Source organism: Myiozetetes cayanensis, unplaced genomic scaffold, assembly GCF_022539395.1.
Source record: "Myiozetetes cayanensis isolate MyiCay16 unplaced genomic scaffold, myiCay2020 scf7, whole genome shotgun sequence".
Taxonomy (NCBI): Eukaryota; Metazoa; Chordata; class Aves; order Passeriformes; family Tyrannidae; genus Myiozetetes; species Myiozetetes cayanensis.
Window position 1 is genome coordinate 45,800,654 of NW_026087964.1, and position 18,715 is coordinate 45,819,368.

At 36.8% G+C, this 18,715-nt stretch overlaps 1 protein-coding gene across 7 annotated transcripts in view; it reads left to right on the plus strand.

The window, feature by feature from the left end:
- TBCK (TBC1 domain containing kinase) overlaps positions 1–18,715 on the plus strand; it is a 100,486-nt gene that overhangs the window by 67,259 nt on the left and 14,512 nt on the right. For all 7 annotated transcript variants that reach the window (XM_050337633.1, XM_050337636.1, XM_050337638.1 and 4 more), the window contains 2 exons: positions 2,111–2,286; positions 15,836–16,011. In XM_050337633.1, the coding sequence (XP_050193590.1) occupies positions 2,111–2,286; positions 15,836–16,011 (352 nt within the window). The remainder of the gene's footprint in view (positions 1–2,110; positions 2,287–15,835; positions 16,012–18,715) is intronic.

Below are 18,715 nucleotides of genomic sequence, written 5' to 3' on the forward strand. Positions count from 1 at the left end.
TCAGATTTTTTATTGACTAAATTCGTCATTCATATCATTTATTACAGAAGTACTGATAATGTTTCTTTAGCTAAGAATCTCAGGAGATGGTGTTATAACTCAGTTATAGCAGTCTCTTTACAGGAAAAACAAACAAACAAAACAAAACCAACCCCACCATAAACCTACTACAGTCTTGAACTGAAATTTCTCAACTTTTTATGGATAAAATGAGTCTTCAGAAATGTAGAAAAAGCACAACTGAATGACCATGCTTCAGGGTGTAATCTGAGCTTTAGGAATAATAACGATGAAAGGCATCTTCTCTCTTTACCTGAATTTAGAAATTGTGTAAAATTCTCCAGTTGCATGATTTTTCCTTGGAAATGATACTAAATAACAGCCTTCCATTAGAGTATATTCAAAATTAAAAATATGTTTTCCTCACAGAATGAAAAATTGTTAGTTGCTGTTGAGACATCACATTGTCCATTTGTCTATGGTATCTATTGCTTCATGTAGGTAGGAAACCTTATGTTGTCAAGGAAAATTGTGATTTACTTTCACATCCACAAAAAGGTTTTTAGAGCTAGAATCAAAATTAAGTAAACTACAGTAGTCAGTAACTACTTTATTTTCAGATTTTTCAGAATTTCAGAAGCAAGATGGCACAAAAGCGTGTTGTCATCAATGAAATTAAAGCATATACTGCAAATTGTATCCTATCTGAATATAGACAGCTTTTGAACATGAGAGTAATAGATCACATAATTCAGTCAGATTTTACACAAACTCAGTAATCTCATCCAGCTGGAATATTCCGTCCCAAGCTTCAATTTCAGCTTCTTTTGCTCACCACCCTGCTGATGACTGAGGTTGCTGGAGTCACTCCCAGTTGATGGCAAGGCATCAAATCTGTTGATGGCAATGAATGATTGATGGCAGTGCATCAAATCTGTTTGAGATATACAGATAAAACTTGGCTACAGTGCCTGTGTTTTCTTCATAGAAGCTGATGCTTTAATCTTCTAAATTGTGAGTGTGGTAATGAATCATCCAAGATGCTTGGGGACAGACACCAGATGTTCTGATATACCCACTGTTTGTCTGTCGCAATACACTGCTTTTGTCATTAAATGCAAGTCAGGATAATTTTTCTCTTCCTCAAGCCACATACAGGAGATGCAAAACTAACTAGTCCTTTTAGAGAGACAGAAAAGTAATTTTTTTTTTTTTTATGTTACGTCTTGTTAGAAGATAGACACGTGCAGGATGCTTAGTGTTGCAAAAAATGTATTTCTAATATGTTGGGTGTTTTTTTGCTTTTGCATCTAGATTTCATTGTGCTTTCCTACTTTTTATTTGACCACAGCTTATTTTAGGATGTGTTTTCCCATTAAAGAGGTGTCAGCTTTTCTCCAAGCTGGGTAATATTTTGTCACACTTGGCACTTCACACTTTCATTCAGAATGTTTCACTGTGAATGTCTGGTTGGATTTTTGACTTTATTTTTGTTTGTTTATTTGTTTGTTTGTTTGTTTAAAAAGTCACTTAAACAAATTCATTCTGTTTGCCACCGAGTACAAATTAGTGTTGAGAACTCCTGTTTTCCAGCAAACAGATAACACATAGCTTTGTCAAAATGGCAGGCCATGCAAAGTTTGATAATTGAAAGCTTTCAGTCTGGCTCTTAGCAGTATTTAACTGGCAAATAAGACAGTTGATCCAAAACTCCTGATGTCTATACACTGCATAAAATCTACTTTTCATGTACTGCATAAACTTACAATTGAAGAGTCAATAGTCTGACTTGTGGGAACTTTTAGTGAAGATGCCTTACACTGAGTAGGATTCAATTATTGTCCTGTCTTTGCATTGTTTAAAGTTCTGATACACTTCTCTTTCCTTAACAGATTTACTTACCTAACTAGGGATAAAATTAATCCTTAAAACGTCTTTGTTAGTTTTTAATAAAAAAATAGTGTTTTTCGTTTTAAAAACTACATGCCCTCTGAATGAGGGAGAGATTGAGAGAGAGACAAAGGTGTAGATGGATATGTGTAGCTAAGTCAGTTGGCTTTACTGATTTTTTGAGCTTGCATTTCTTGTTTTTTCTTTAAATCCCTTTCAGAGATTGATATCGAGCGTTGTGTTCGTGAGTCGATCAACCTGTTTCGCTGGACTCCCAAGAGTGCTACGTACAGGCAGTACGCGCAGCCTCCACGGCCGGCCAGCGACAGCAACGGCACAAGGAGTTCCATGTCCTGCTTTTCAGCAGACTATCAGGAAGCACCTCGAAGTGACCTAGTAAGTAACCTGGGAATAGGAGTGGAGAGAACTGTTCAGATTGCGTGATGTTTCTCCTGCCTCGGGTAAGGCTTTTTTTCCTGGTTTAAAATTTAAACAGGAAGAAAATACCCACCAAACCTTAGTTACTGGCATTTATGCTGCCACCGCAAGCACAGGGATTTGATACATTCATCAGAGGTTCTGATTTGCTTATCAGCTAGTGCACAGTGTTAGAACCTATGCTATATTATTAATTTTGATGACAAATCAATGCAGTCCAATGCAACCCAGCAAGCTGCTGGGTTTGGGGGTTTTGGTTTGTGATTTTGCTGCTTTGAACTTCAGCTTCTTTGCTATACAGACCATTAAAATTATTTCTTCTTGTGACGTATTCTTGCATCTCCCAACTCCTGCTCCTTTGGCTCTGTGGTATTTGTTACCAAAACAGACCAATGTCCACAACTTGCCTGCAGAACTACAAACAGGGTTTACTGTGTGAGAAAACCAGTAAGAAGAACAGTTTGCCAGTGAGAAATAGGGAACTGGAAAGTGATGCTGGCAGCTCTGGCTGCTTTTACCCTCTTGGCATATCAGGTAAAAGGTATGCTGCAAGTTATTGTAAGAGGTCGTGTGTGAGTTATGCCTGTGTTTGTCTAGGCAAAGAATAACTAGTACCTAAGAGAATATATGCATTAAGTAGATAACTCAGTTTAGCAAAAAGGTTTTTCTCTTCTCTCTCCAGTAAAATCTGAGGGTTGTTTCTCTTGTCCAATGCACCATCTAAAGAATGCTGATTTGAAATTGTTCCTTTCCTTCCTCTCAGCAGTATAAGTCTAGTTAATCTCTTAAAAATCAAAGTTTTATTTTGTTGGTTTTTTTCCTTGCACCTTCTCCTACAGAGTTCACTCATGAGTACGTTGCAATAATAGGGGAAGTATATATAGACCTGCCGTATCTATTTGGTGAATTTCATTAGGTTTTAGTCTTTCCGTTTGTTTTTCCTAACTATTAAGACACTAAGTAGTGTTGTTGTCACTCAAATGGAATCTTTACTTTTTATTTCTTAAACCTGAAATTGATATTCTGTCATTTTCATGTTTTTTACTGTAGTTTTTATTTCTATTGTTGTAGTCTCTGGAAACCTTAGCTACAAAGCCAGTACTCCAAGTGTAGACATGCAAATGCAGAACAAAAGGAAACTTCTAAGAGCTTACAGGATTTAAGAAATGATAGGTGGATGTAGAAAGGTAATGGAGAAGAAAAGTGAAATTACAGGAGAATACTGGTAGTTGTCACAACTGCTGCTGTGCTGCTCTTGAGATACATAGAGAGGCTTTCTGAAGGAGCTAAGGGCTGCATATTTGTAGAATAATTCATATAGGACCTTAAGAAATCATTTGGTACAAGTTCATGCAGAAAGCAGGTCCAACACTGAATTCAGATGGGGTTGCCCAGGAATTTGATCTATTGGGTCAAGAAAACTTCCAAGGAATGTATGCAGTCTCCCTTGGCAGTCCAGTTGGATGCCTGACAGATGCTAACAGTGAAAATGATTTTGTGTATATGCTAGCTTTTCTGAATGTTATGATAAAGGAGTAAAAAGATAAGTCTTCTGATTCCTAAGCATTTGCTTGTGCCTTTATGTATCCAAGCAAAAGTGAAAGCTCTTGGAAAGAACAGAGGCAGACGGGAGAGAGCAGCAATGGTCTACTGAGATAGTAAATAGAAAAAGGATTTGTATTTGTAGCAGAGATAAACATCCTTTATTTGGACCTAGCAAAGTTCTTTCAGTATTCTTCCATTTCCTGAGAAATTTTTTGGATGTTTTTTACTGATAGTAATTTTAATTTCATACCAGAATTTGTGTTTGTTTATAATGCCAGTAACTAGGCTCTTCCATCCCACAGTTTCCAAGAAATTAGGCAAATGTTTTTGGTATGTTAAGGAGGAGAGAAATAAATACTAGAATATTGTCTTCTCTTTCGTTTTTACTTCTTTCTATTTAATGGCAAAGAACGTTTCATTTACGCAGCATAACTGATGGTTTAACATCTTTTGAAGCTCAAGTATATTGGATCTTTTGGTTACTGCTGTATCTTTTTTTAGCTCGAATTATGATCTGCAAATGTGTTTGCTCTCACGTGCTGTATTTTTTTGTGTCAGATTTTGAGACAGATAGATACAAGTCAAGTTTGTTATGCTTGGGTCAGGAGCTGTAGTTCAGACTGCCTCTCACTTGCGAGCAGTTCTGCACTTCTGGATGTTTGTCATTATAAGATGACACTTCTCAGGGATTAGAGTGATATTGCTAAAAAAATTAAAATTTAAATTATTGGTGAAATACACTATTTACACACAAAGGTTGCATGTTTTGTTTTTTGTGGTTTGTTTCTGTTGTTTGGGCTTTTTTTAACCTTAATCCTGGATTTATTTATCTACTTCTTCAAACATCTCCTCTACTGGTGTTTGTTGCCATGGGGAAACTTTTTATCCACTTGAAAGCAGTGAAATTTAGATTCAATCTTCAGTACACACAGTATCCTTTAATGGATTTTCTAAAACACCATTGTATCCTTGCTGTTCAGTCTAGCTCTTAAAAAAATTACTTTGCTTTTCCCTACCTATTTAGTTTATTGTTTGCACAAATATTTTCTACTATATTTCTTTGTCCAGTTTTATATTTGTGGGTCACCTCTGTATTTGAAAGTGGGCTGGGTACGAAACAATTCCTTTGTGAACAAAGTTACATGTTTGCTTCTGGAGGTAAGTTATGACTTCTTGAAACAGGAAGTGTTTAGTGTTTTTAATTGTAAACACCAGCTGTCTCCTACCTCTGTATTTGTATTTTCCTTCTAAGCTGCTTCAGTTTGTTTCCAAAGTGCTTTTTATTGGCTACTCAAGTATCTGTGTGTATCTGCATGTTATTCTGCTTTGGTTAATAATAACAGGAGAAGTATTTACCCTCTGGGTGTGCATTTTTCTCCCTAAATCAGCAGTCAGTAAAACAAAACTGTTTTGACTCTTTTTATTACTAGCATTGCTTAGTATTCATTTTAGTGGCATCTATTTGCAACTTCATAAATAGACTTGGGTGCTCTCTTTCCTCCTGGATTTGTGTGTTGCTTAATCTTTTACTTTTTCAGCCTGTAAGCATGTTTCTGCTAAGATAAAATCTCAAGGAGGAAATAGTTTTAGAGAGGATAAAAGTACATCTTAAGTGGCTTTTCATGTTTATTTTGAGAAAGATAAAATGTCAAAAATAACAACGGAAAAAACCTTTACATTCACTACTGAATTTACGCTACAGTTGACTCAATTTTGTCTGTAACTTTTCTTTACCAGTACGTGGATGATGTTTTTCTTCTTACTCTTCCTGAAACTTACCTTCATAACCTGGAAACTTGAATGTCCAGGAGTCACACAGATAAATAACACTGTCATATAACAATTGTCTTCTATATCTGTGTCTCCAGTATTATGGTGGACATACGCTCTCTCCTACGCTCTCTCCAGCTACTTGTGTATTTCTAAAGGAAAGGAAGAGAACGTTGCAGCTTCTTTATCAATATCTGCTGAAGTGTGACAGGTGAACTCACAGAAATCCACAGGCTGATACAATTATGCCATTGCCTTGTTCTTCTACTTCCAATCTTCTTTTCAAAGGTGGAAGTTCCTGATGGATGTTGAGGAATGAAACCATTCAACTGGAGAAAAGTCTACCAGATGATTATTGATCCTTGCACTGATTTAAATGCTACCAGTCCAGTTGAGCTTTTCATTTTTAATGAAGTAGTAGAAATACCTAAGCAGCAAGATGACTTAATGGCTTGATCAAACAGTGCAAACATGAAAAACATTTGCTTTTATTAAAAGTAGTATGAGCAAAGTTTCCTGATGATAACTTTCCTTTGCAGATAATCAAGGATAGCTTGTGTGATAGACTTCTTACAGATGGGAATTCAGACCTATGTGTAATAAATATACCAGCACTCAGTTGCTTTTGATTTCCTGTGTGTATTTAGGATATATTTGTCCATTTGAAATGTATTGACTAGGTTTATATTAAACCATTAAATAAGTGGTGTGTAAATTCCATTTATTCTTCTAAAAGAGGCATGGTAGGTAGTGTATACCAATGTTTCAGTTTCAGCATACACATAAAGAAATGTCCAAGTGCAGCGGTGCAATGTTCATGCTGTTCATGATGGCTGTTATATATAATTCTGCCTCAAGGGTCTTCAGACTACCTTGACCCATTTCAGGTTTATTTTGTCTTCTGGTTTCATGGGGAACTTGGTTTTGTTTTCTTCTGTCATTCAACAGAAAACTGTTACTCAAATTTGTGTTTACTTCATATTGTACAAAGCATTAACTGATCAGGACCTGAGTTAATGCTTCTAACTTATTCTACATTTGCCTTTGATGCTTCTGTTTTTCTGGTTGTAGCTGCCAACAGCTTGAATGACAAGTTGGGTTTATTTGTCATTTTTTAGATGAGTTGGTTAAAACGCACTTTTTATGTCACTCTCCTGGGAGTGAATAAACAAACTGCTGTTTAATTAAACATGTCATAAGCTCATAATATTCTGGAAAATATTTTTAGGAGTTGTTGCAAACTTCAAAACTTTGGCTGTGTATTGGTTAGCTTTTCGAAGTTCTTTTGGTGCTCATAAGCTGGACAGCCAGCAACCAGAAAGCGGGGGTAGTAAGGACACCTCTGCTTGCAGTGCTTTGGTTCTGCAGATTAAATTAGCTAAAGGGAACCTTTTTTAGCACTTTCTTTCCTCTGATTGGTTTTAAAAATATGAATGCATTTTCTTACGTTTTAGGACTTTTTATGGTAGAAGATAAAACATTAAATCAATTAACCAGAGTGGATAAAACACAAAATATAAGGCTTAGGAAATAACTGATGTTAAATATTTGTTTAAAAGTCTCTAATAAATGTTGTGGTTGTTTTTTTTAAGTTGTAATATAAATAACCATTATTTTAATTGAATGTGAAATTCATTGAAATGTGTATGCTGCTCAGCTGATGCAGAATTAAAGGAGTACATTTATAATAATCTAAATATTATTTATATGAGACTTAAACAGTTTGTGAGACACTTGCTCTAGATCATATTTAAGGATTGTGAGCATGTTTTGCACAGACTTGGTTTTCAGGTCTCCCTGGGGTGTGCTTATCTGCTGTGAATGTAAATGGGGCAGTTGGAGCAGCCAGAGTACTCTCTTGCTGCAGCCTTAGGCTCAGGTTCTGGATTCACTGATTGTCCATCGAGTCCTTCCTCACAAGCCTTTGCGATTATACCCACTTTGAAGTTAAAAGCTGGATGTATTTGACCTTTTTAACCTCCCTCAATTGGGATTCCATGACTGATTAACAAATGTGCTGAGGGGGAAAGGGTAATTGTAGTAAAATTGTAGTAAAATTAATTATTAAAAAATTAGATCTAGGCAGTTCTTTCATTCTGCATCTTGTGGGAATGTTCTTTTTAATCTTTTTTTTTTTTTTTTTTTTTTTTTGAAAATTGTTTTAAAACCAGATTCTGGGTTTGATAGCCTTTGATTGCCTTTGATCAATTAAATATTAGAAGTTTTCTTTTTTTCCCCTTTTTTTTTTGTCAGTTTTGCTGTACTACTGGGGAGAAGAAATTTACTTAAAAATCATAAGCAGTAGCCACTGTATGAGAGTACAAGGAATATGACAGCTATCTTCACCACTCCTTGAGGAGTGGAACTTACTGACAAATGATCTGGTTACCAGACAAAGAAAGAATAGGGTCTATAATAAAGTAGTAAACACTACAGAATAGTGCATACAAGTTTGCTAACGCTATTAAATAGTTTGAATTTGCGGCAACTCTGTTTTTCCTTTATATGCCCAGTCTTAGACCCTGTGGATTGTATCCCATGAGGATACACTGTCTGTGGTAGCACTGGTAACACAGTCTGAGGTCAGTCCTTGCCAAAGTAAATTATTGGAATATTGAAATGAAAAATGAAGTCAAGAAAGAAATTTCTGAAGTCTGTCTGCCCAGTATTACATCTGTCAAACTGCACTCAGTGCTCAGCTGTATCTGGCAATCCAAATCTGAACTCCGCACAGTGGCACTGTGGTTTTTACCTGTGCTTTTTCTAGCTGCATTGATTGATCTGTTTTCTTCACTGATTATTGGTGGGTGATCTCATTAGTACGGTTGCATTCTTGAAAGTTTGGTGTTGCACAAATGTTTCTTTCCACTGGAGCAAAGCCTTATGTTCAAACACTTTTTTTAAACGCACATCCAATGCATGGAGAATGTTAAGAAATAATTAAGTACCTCTGTGTTTTAGTAATTTTTCAGGCTGTAGTGGCTTTAGGACCAGCACAGATCTAACAATCTTAATGTTTTATTGAGCTTCTGATAAGCACAATTAGATACTGCAGAGAGGAGCTGTCCACTCTGGTATTGCATTTTTTATGTGTGTGCTTCTAGCGTTAGAAGGCAGTGGAGTTTGGAAGAAATTTTCGAAGTCAGGTTTTGGAGGAGAAATAAACTCAAAGATCTTAGTGGTTTATCTCTGACACAAATTCTGGCCAGGTGCACAGCTATAGCTGCCTCTTACCACTCACAGTCACTCTAATTCTGGCTTGCACCAACTCCTGTGTATGCCATATCCTGCTGCTGTGAAAGTTATGTCTTAGAGTACAGTGCTATGTAACAGTGTTATTAAGAAGATGTATTAAAAGTGAGTTTTCATTACATGGGGAAGGGGTGTATTATGTCAGCCTAAGGTGCTTTTTTCCTCTACTCCTCAGTCCTCTGTCCTACCCTGTTCTTTTCTCTACGTGCATCTCTACAGGAGCCTGGCCTAGACTAGCCTTGAATTTAGAATTCCCTCACATTCCTTTCTCAGGCCAGGCTAAGTACTGTGTGTTTTCTCAATTGAGACAGGATGTGGTGTCATTATCATCTAACTTTATTAAGAAGTGCAGTTGAGAGGATAGAAAAGACTTTCCTGAATGCAACTCTCTTGACTGATGCTGTCTTCTTGCAGTTGATAGCCTAGTACAAATTGGCTGGTGGCCTGTGTCTTTGTGTCACCATCATGTTAATCTACTAGTAAAAATTGTTACAACTATGTATATTTTTTTTCCCTTATCTGCCATTATTAACAGTGGAAAATCTGACTTTCAACTGTGTGTGACAGCATAACTGGAAGAGTCCATACTGATTGCAGCCTTTAACCTGCAGCAAAACTTAGTCCTGGAGATCACCCTGCAAATGTGAATGAACACATTGTAGGCTGATAGGCATAAATGTTACTGTTGATGCTAAAATGATGATTTTCATAGAGCTCAGCAAAGCTTGGGCCCAGGCCAATGAGCAGAGTGATGCAGAAGTCCAAGGAGATTTATGTGAAAAGCACATACAGCTTACAGGGTAACTGTTTGGATAACCATATTTTCAAACTTTTTGACAGTTGAATTCAGTGCTCATCTTAATAGTCACCAGTTAAGATAGAACCTTAATGGTATCTTTTGACAGGCTCAGTGGTAAATAACTGAACATGTCCCAGAGCTGTGCTGCCATTGTTAATGCCAGTTCAGAGAACAGGAATCATGTATAAATAACAACTACAGAGGGATCCTTAAAAAAGGTGGATTGTCTAAATCCCAGATCTCTGACACAAAGTGAGATGCGTGATCACATTATGAAGAAATTCCTCTTACAGTTGCAGTTTGCACTGAGATGTGATATTAAATTCCTGTGGTTTTTTTTTAAAGAGGGCGAGGGAATCTCTGACTGTTTTCTGAAGTCACTGCAAGAATATTTCTCAAATCAAAGGAATACAATTTCTTGTCAAGGAGAGAGCATCTATGAAGAGGGGAAAAAAGAGGCACTGGTGGAAAGCAGGAAGGCTGATAAGACCATTCTTGCTGGTGCTTTTACTTCAAGTTTTATTTCATGTTAAAGCATCTTGTGAGTATTTTCAGGCACGACTGGATTATGGCTCAGCTTTGTATTTTAAAATGGTTCCCTGCAGTGATGAGAAGCCTTTACCTTTTTGTATTATATCAGAGGCAATAACTGAGACTTTGCAGCATGTCTGCCTAGCTGCATGCAGGGAACAACTTGTCTTTCAGCTCTGCTGACTCAGCTTATTCACTCAATTATGTTATTCCAGGGAGAACAAGAGAGGTTTCCTTAGTAATGAGCTGCTTTGGTAAGAGAACTCACTTATGTTTTCATAGGCTACCTACAATGTTGTGTGAAGACATTTGGAGGATGTTTATGATTGACAGTTGACTGGAAGATGTTGTTTGCACACTTCTTAAGGTGTGAGTTCTGGACCAGGGAGCTTTGTGGGGGAGTCCAGTTGGTAGAGGGGCTGGAAGAGTACAGCTTGCAAAATGTATTTACAAAATGAAATGGAGCAAACTTTAATAGGAGGTAGAGGGAGATATGGAGCACAGAGAAGGTAGGCACCAGTGTCTTGACTCGGAAACATGAGAAGCAGAATACGATGGCTAAGGAGGACTTGATCTGAAGTGTAAGAATGATTTTGCTAAAGAAGTTGTGTAGAGAACGGTGTCTCTCAAGTGCTGAAAAATTTTAGAAAATACTTCCTAAAATCTGGAAGTTTGGCTGCTCCTCCTTTATAAACAATCATGGTTGAACATCAAAACCATTGAAACCTTTTTGTATGACCCTTTACTAATAATGGTCATTAAAGTGGTGGGAAGGGCATTGGGAGGCTTAAACCATTATCTTATAAGCTTGGTTTAAAATGTTTTTGTAGTCCCTATCTAAAATACATGCATACACTGCTTTCAGAAGCAAAACATTATGTTCTAAAACTATGGAGTGACATCTTCAGTGAAGCATGTTTCCTTATGAAGGACTTTGGTATTTTGGATAGAATATTTTACTTGAACCTCGGATTTTAATTATACTGACTTTCAAACTGAAGGTCCTTTTATATTAAATTATCTGCAGTAAGTTTTGCCAACTTCAAAGAGGAGAAACACTGCATCTACTCAGATAAAGCTATACTTTCCATGGATAAAAAGTTGCTTTATAGCTTCAGTATTTATCAGATGGAACTGTTAAGTTCAGGTTCAACAAAACTAAAGATAGTTGGTTATTTTCTCGAAAAAGTGTATATCTTCATTTAATAGCCACGATGAAAAGCCTGTAAGAGATTACTGGCTAATAGGAAAAGAGATAGGAGCTATGATTGGATCAGCCTCATGTTCTGGAGTGCTTTAATCTTTCTGAACCTTGACTTCTAAATTGAGAATGGTTAAGCAGCTTTAATTCATAATATTAAAAAAAAATTAAATTCTTAATGCGTATTTCTTCCTATTAAGAGCAGTAAATACATATGGCTTAGCAATTCCCAGACCTATTTGAAAATTAATGGGGTGAGAAGAGTAAGTACTTTGAAACTAAAGAATTTAGTGTATTGTCAGGGAAACTTCTGGGAGACAAGTAGACCCCAGACTTCAGCTTAAGTACTCTTTTTCCTATTACCATCTTGCTGATTAAGGCATCTTCCCCAATGAACAGTTTCTTATGGCTGAATAGTCTAAAGCATGATTCATGCTCTAAGTTTGAATATACTAAAATAAGTTTCTCTTCTTTGCAGGAAAACAGACAAAGCAACTTACGTACCAAGCTCAGTACCTTAGCACGAGTAGACGGGGATGGGGGGGGCATGGGTGTGAAAATGTACATGATTCTGATAATTCTTACATTTTCTAAGTAATGACAGAAAGTTCATCTCTGTATTACAGAATTACGGAATATTCTGAGTTGGAAGGGACCCCCAAGGGCCATCAAGTCTAACTCTTAAGTGAATGACCCATACAGGGGATTGAACTCATGACCTTGGTGTTATTAGCACCAAGTTTTAAACAATTATGAGCAGTTCTCAATTTCAGAGTTGTTGTCAGTATACAATTTCTTACACGATCTCCAAACCCATGAGTATGTTGACAGGACTGTAGGAGCGTGCTACACAAGTATGTGACAGGTCTTTTAACTGTTCTCTGGCACTATCCTTAAAGGAGAGCATTTGCCTTTTTCTTTTAAAAAAGAGGGGATTTTTAGAAATTATGTACCATGTCTGCCTTGGAAAAGAGTAGAGAGATCACAGCAGGAAGATAACTGAAAGGAAGAAAGAAGCATCTTATATATGTGATGAGCTTTTTAGCTTTTTTTTAAAAAAAAAAAAAAGCTTATCCCAGTGGTTATCTAAGCATTTTGTTTTTTACTTTTTTTATTTGTTCTGTTTGTACTCCCCATAGATTTGGGTTGTGGGATAATCCTTACCCTCCTTTCATTACTTAAAACAAAAAATTACAGATGATAAATTCAGTGAGATATTGCAAGCAGCTGTCCTGAGAATATGACTACCTGCCACTTAATTTAGCTGGAATCAAAATCTCAGTTGGATACTGTTCACAGTTTGTTGGATATTTGTAAACAATTACTAAGAGTCTGTCCGTGCCATAAACTTTCTCTGAGTGCAGCTAACGTAACTCAAAGGATTTGGTTTAAAGTGGGTCCTCTCCCTTCCTTCACCTACTTTTCCTTCTGGTTCTTCACGGCTGGAAAGCAATGTCTGCAATGACATAATAAAGCCTAAAAGGAATTGAAGCCAACAGTTAGGACAAATATGAAGCCTCCCATGTAAAATGTCAACCTGTATCTTGTGCATCTCCTCTTACTTGGCCAGGCCTAGGCAAAGAGAGTAGTCACTAGGGTGACAGACAATACCTGGAACACTGTTGTGGAGAGCAGTGGGAAAGATGTTAAAGACTGGGAAGAATCCACAAGATTTGGGTGCTCAGCAACTGTGATGGCCTCAAGAGCTGTCTGAACTCAACTCCAGTGCCAAACTGTAGCAGGATGGTGGTATTAAGAGAAGGTGTGAGGACTGGGTAGAAGGATTGATAGCTTCACGTTAGCTGTGTTTAGCGTGTCCCGACAGTTCATTAGAAAATTCCTGTGAGAAAATGTCTGACATGAAATATGGTTGTTACCAGATAGAGCAGGCAAAGTCAACGTTTTAAATGTAATTAGGAAAGATTATCTTATAAGTGTGTGCACATATTTCACTTTGCAATTTGAAGGAAATAAATTAGTCTGATAAAACAGTTGTTAGAGAAAGAATTGATTCAACAATTTTATTTCCAGCAAGTCTGTTGAGGAGCTTCAGCTTTGTTCAAAGTCTGATAGAGACGCTGTGTCACTAAATATACCATTTATGCAAATCTAGGTCAAAGCAAAGAAGGTTGTAATGATTCACAGTTGAATCTGTTTCTCCTTATTTTCAATCCAGTTAAAGGGAAAAAAAATGCTTGTCCTGGTTATTAAAATCCGTTAGCAGGACAGATAGTGTGTACTTGCAGAGTACTTTTCATGGCTTTATACTTGTAGATAAGGAGAAAAAGGTTTTATATTGGCTTAGGTGAATTTTGGCTGGTTTGCTTTTTGCTGTAGACTTCATGCTTTCATCTTAAAAGTTTCATTCTTTCCTGAGGCATTCATCCCATCTACTCAATTAGACAAAAATTGTGTAAATAAAAGTAGGAAATGGTTGTGTAATTAGAGACCATCACAATGTAAATGTTTCTCCTGAAGACTTAATTAAGGTCATCTCAGCCAGCTTCACTGGCATGGACCACATTATAATGCCTGACTTTGCTACCTGAGTGTTTATTTTTACCTGTAATCATGTGACCCTGCTTTAAGGCTTGAACTCCTTGCAGCAGCCTTGCTTCCCTTCCCTCCTTGGTGCTGCTCCACAATCACTCTCCTGAGGGAGAAGCTGTTGCCTGGGGAGAGTGTAGTGATGTCTGCCAGTTTTAGTCATCAGGCAAATTAAGCTGTCTCAGCCAAGTGTGTATTTATGTAATCAGTGTATTCTACATTGCTCCCTTTCCTGGGTCTTGCAAATGTGTCTGTGTGAATCCCCTAGGTATGGACTGCTGGATTTGTTTGGCAAGTCTGAAATTTGTGAGAAGAGTTTGAACTTTTTTTTCTTCCTTCTCCCCTTTGATTCATGTCCTTGGACTCCTCTTGGGAAAATGCAGCTATTCAACTGGGAGGTGACTTTAGACAGCAACTTGGACTTGGGTGTGCCATCTGTTACACTGTTATTTTTATGGAAACAGATCTCCCTTAAGTATTGGCTATTATGTTGAAACAAATAATACATTATCCAGAAACCGTGTGTTTTCCTCATTATAAAGCATCTTGACCTCTTTTATTCTGAACTTGGGAGGAAATTATGTGTTGACATTAGCAATTTGTAAGTTGTTTTGAATACTGTCATGTACAGTGGAAAAGGCAGTTTGATGAGCTAATATATTCCCTGAAGTATAATTACTGGTTTGTTTTGGGGTAGTTGTTTTTTTTTTTTTTTTGTAACTTTGAGTGCTTTTTGATAACCTGCTTTGCAGAAAAAGTATTTCTTAACTGCTGGACTGTCTGAGAAGTCTTTTCTGAGATGTAACTCAAAAAAATGTTTATGTCTCTCTGTTATGTTTAGCATATTCTCTAAATTTGGAATAGTCCTCAGGTTAAATTACTAATTAGTATGTTTAGAAACCAAAATAAAAACCAGAGCTAACCACAGTCAATTCAACTAATACTAATTAGTAGTGCCCCCATTTTCTTCAGTGTTAGTCCTGTTCTCTTGAATTATTTTTTCATAGGCTAAAAGGAAACAATGTCTTGTATTGGTGTGATCACTGCAATCTAAAACAAAAGCAGAAAATTTGCTACTGTGATACTCTTTAAGAATATAGAGTGTAGAAATACTAGCATTTAGGAATATTTCTGAGTTAATTCACAGTGGAGATTCTCTTAATGAAAAATAATTTCAGGTATTATCATGGTAGTTACTTGAGTACTACCAGATGTGTGTGTTGTATCATCTGTCCCATCCCCAAAAATATCTATTTTTATATAAATAAAAATTTATATATATAAATTTCCCTGTCCCACGAAACTAAGGACACGTTTTTTAGATTTTAAAACAGGACTATTTCTTATATTTCTGGTGTCCTGATTTGTGCCTAGTCTTTGAGCTGGGGTAATAAGTGGTGTTTAGATAGCTCTGTATCTTACAGAGACATCCCTGCAGTTTGTGTGCAAAGTTGCCAATTGCTACCCATCTTTTCTGCTCCAAACATGAGACCTTTCAGCTTCTTATTTCAGAGAGTGTTTTCTAGCCAATTTACTTACTTTCTGATGCTGAGAAATGTTCTTGTGGGTGTTGTGACAGTGAATAATTCATTAACAAATCACAAACTGAAATAATTTGCGCAAATTGTCAGACTGTTTTTTAACAACTTCAACAGAAAATAGGGCTATAGCTGTCAGATAGGCATTTGGCACTGCTCTGGACCTTTTCTGTATGGATAGTTTGACTAGTTCAGAGTTACAAGGAAAACGTGTGTTTCTGTCAAACTAGGTTATTGCAGATTCTTTGAGGTTATCAAATAAGTTTCAAATAATACCATGTCTCTAATTCTTTGACCTCTAATATATATTTTCTTCTTCTAAAGTCTAGGGATTCCATCAAGTTGGATGACCTGAAGGCAGAAGTGTCACCACGAATTTCAGCAGAAGATCTGATTGATTTGTGTGAGCTGACAGGACCTAGTCATTCCAAAACACCTATAAAGAAAACAAAGCCTAGCAAGCCAAAGCTGCTGGTGGTGGACATTCGTAACAGCGAAGAGTATCCTTCAAATCTGAGTGCCAGTCTTGACAAATCATGCTTGCATCAATTTCTTCCTCATTGTCTGCAGACAGCAAGATGTCAGAATGGTAAATAACAGAAAGGGATGTGGTATAGGTAGAGTGGAAGAACTGAAGGCGGGGGGATTTGGAGGGAGTCCTGGTTTGCAGAGAAGAGGAGAAATGTATTTTTGCCTTCCCATTTTAAGCTGTGAGTTTAGTGAAATCACTTTGTACCAGTAGCATGAGTGCTTTAATGCTACATTTTTCTTCATAACAGGTGTTGTCAACAGACTTTCCCTGTTTAATATGAACAATATTTTGGAAGGGTGTGAGGCTTTCTAGTTAACTGGAAGGGGATAAAGAAAAGTTGATAGATCATGTGCTTTGTCAATCCCTCAGTGGAAAATTGATTCTTATTGAGTGTCTTCATGCTACTGTTAGGTAATGCAGCCATACAGCTGCCCTAACTTACGTTCTACAGTCACTGATAATCAGAAAAGCCTTAAAGGTATCTTGGAGCTATATTATTATCAGGGTCACTACCTTGTCTACCCCTTACTCATTTGTCCCTTTTCAAATACATAGTTCTTTGCATGTGGAGTGTTTGGGGTTTGGTGGGTTTTTTGTTGGTTTTTTGGGGGGGTTTTAAGTACTGTAGTTACAGGGCTGGGTTTGTTTGTATTTTGGAAGGGGCAGTGCTTAAAGATTTGCTTTTCCAGATGCACGCATTTTGGTCAACATCCATCTAAAAGTGGGAACAATGACAAGTTATTATCAGAGGTAACTTTTAACATTATACAGAGTGTTTGGGAATATACTTGTTACTGGTTTGTATAATTTCTTTTAAGCATTGTTAATTTCATAATAACAAAAGTGATGTAGATGGTTTGGTTTTTTTTGCAGTCTACTCTTAGCTTGCTGTGTCACAAGTTATATTTCTTAATGGGCAAACAATACTCAAAAGAAAAATAACAAAAGATTCGGAGTTGTTTAGCCTGGAGAAAAGGAGGCTCAAGTGGGGACCTTATTGCTCTCTACAACTACCTGAAAGGAGGTTGTAGTGAGCTGGGGGGTTGTCTCTTCTCCCAGGTAACAAGTAACAGGACAGGAGAAAATGGCCTCAAATTGCACCAGGAAGGTTTAGATTGGACATTATGAAAAATTTCTTCACAGAAGGGGTGGTTAAGCACTGGAACTAGGGCATTACGATCTCTGGACTGTTCAAAAAAGTCTGGATGTGGCACTTGGGACATGGTTTAATGGTGAACATGATGGTGCTGGGTTAACAGTTGGACTTGGTGATCTTAGAGGTCTTTTCTAATCTTAACTGTTCTATGATTCTATGAGTTTTAGTCCCCCTTTCACTTGGAGACTTAGACTCCAGTTTAAAAGAGAAGTCTCTGGAAGTAAAAACTATGAAAGATTATTATTACAACTTAGAAAGTTTTGATACTACAGAGTTAAATCCTGTTTCTATTTCTGCATTCAGCATCGTGTTATTAATTATTTAAGCTACTTCCTGGAAATCACCAAGGAGAAAGTAGAGGGAAGTCAAGTAATATAAAATACCTGTACTACAGTCATTGCACTGAAAGGTTATTATCTGTATACAATAATGGATTTATTTATAAATCATTATTTATCATATATTATCATTTATAATCATATATAATGATATATAAATCATTAGTAATCATTGTGCAATCAGAGTGAAAGGCAAGGTGTTTACTGAAATGTTTCTATAGTTTTTCTAATATCTTGATAATAGTCTCTATTCTACTGTTGTACTAATCCTATTCTACTTTAGCAGAGTGGATTCAAAATTTCAATTATTTCAAAATCATTTGGGTTCTATGAATTAAGTGTTTTTATAAGACTGTCTTTCATGTTATGAAATCTTAGATTTTTCTATTTCTATTTCTTGAGGAGCCACCCTGTAGAGTGTGGCTCCTTTAGCTTGAATAGTGCACTGTAATCACTGCTGCTGCTGTTTCGGTCTGGTTGAATTTTATGGTAGTCTAAAATGTCCTGTCCTTTAAATAACAGGTGGACTGAAATCCTAATACCCATCTGGTATTAGGACGTAGGAAATGTCATTATTAGAAAGGTAGCCTGGTAGGTAGTAAAATTACCCTTGAGTTAATCGGTTTGTATGTCATCTGCAGAAGAAAATACATGGTATGTAGAAAACTATTAAACTGTCAGCAGTTATGAATATTTGCGGGAAACCATGGGAATACTGTGTTCAGTGTCCTGTTCGTTCTCCCAGTAAGGAAACAGTCTTTGTATTTGTCACAAAATTTCAACAAACTGTACAATATGATCAGGCAGTCTGTATGTTACTGTGGCGCACGTTTTAAAACGCAATAGACCACTGTGAGATGATTCAAAAATATGATCATTTCTTAAGTTTGGTTTTAGGTTTTTTCATAATCGATGCTTGTCATGCTAAACCTCACTCTCGCTTTGTTCTCTGAGAGATTTGAAAAAAGCATGAGAGGACTTCCAGCAAGTATCAAACATGCTTCATATTTCATAATAGGATGCTCTTGAAAGCTAAGGGAGTTTTTTGTAATGAATCTCGTCTTGCTAGGCCAAGGGCTACTAACCCTCTTTCCCAATAAACAGCTTCGTAATGGAAGACTTTCTGATGAAAAGGTTTTATACACAAAGCACTGTTTTGGCTGACCAGCAATTCATCT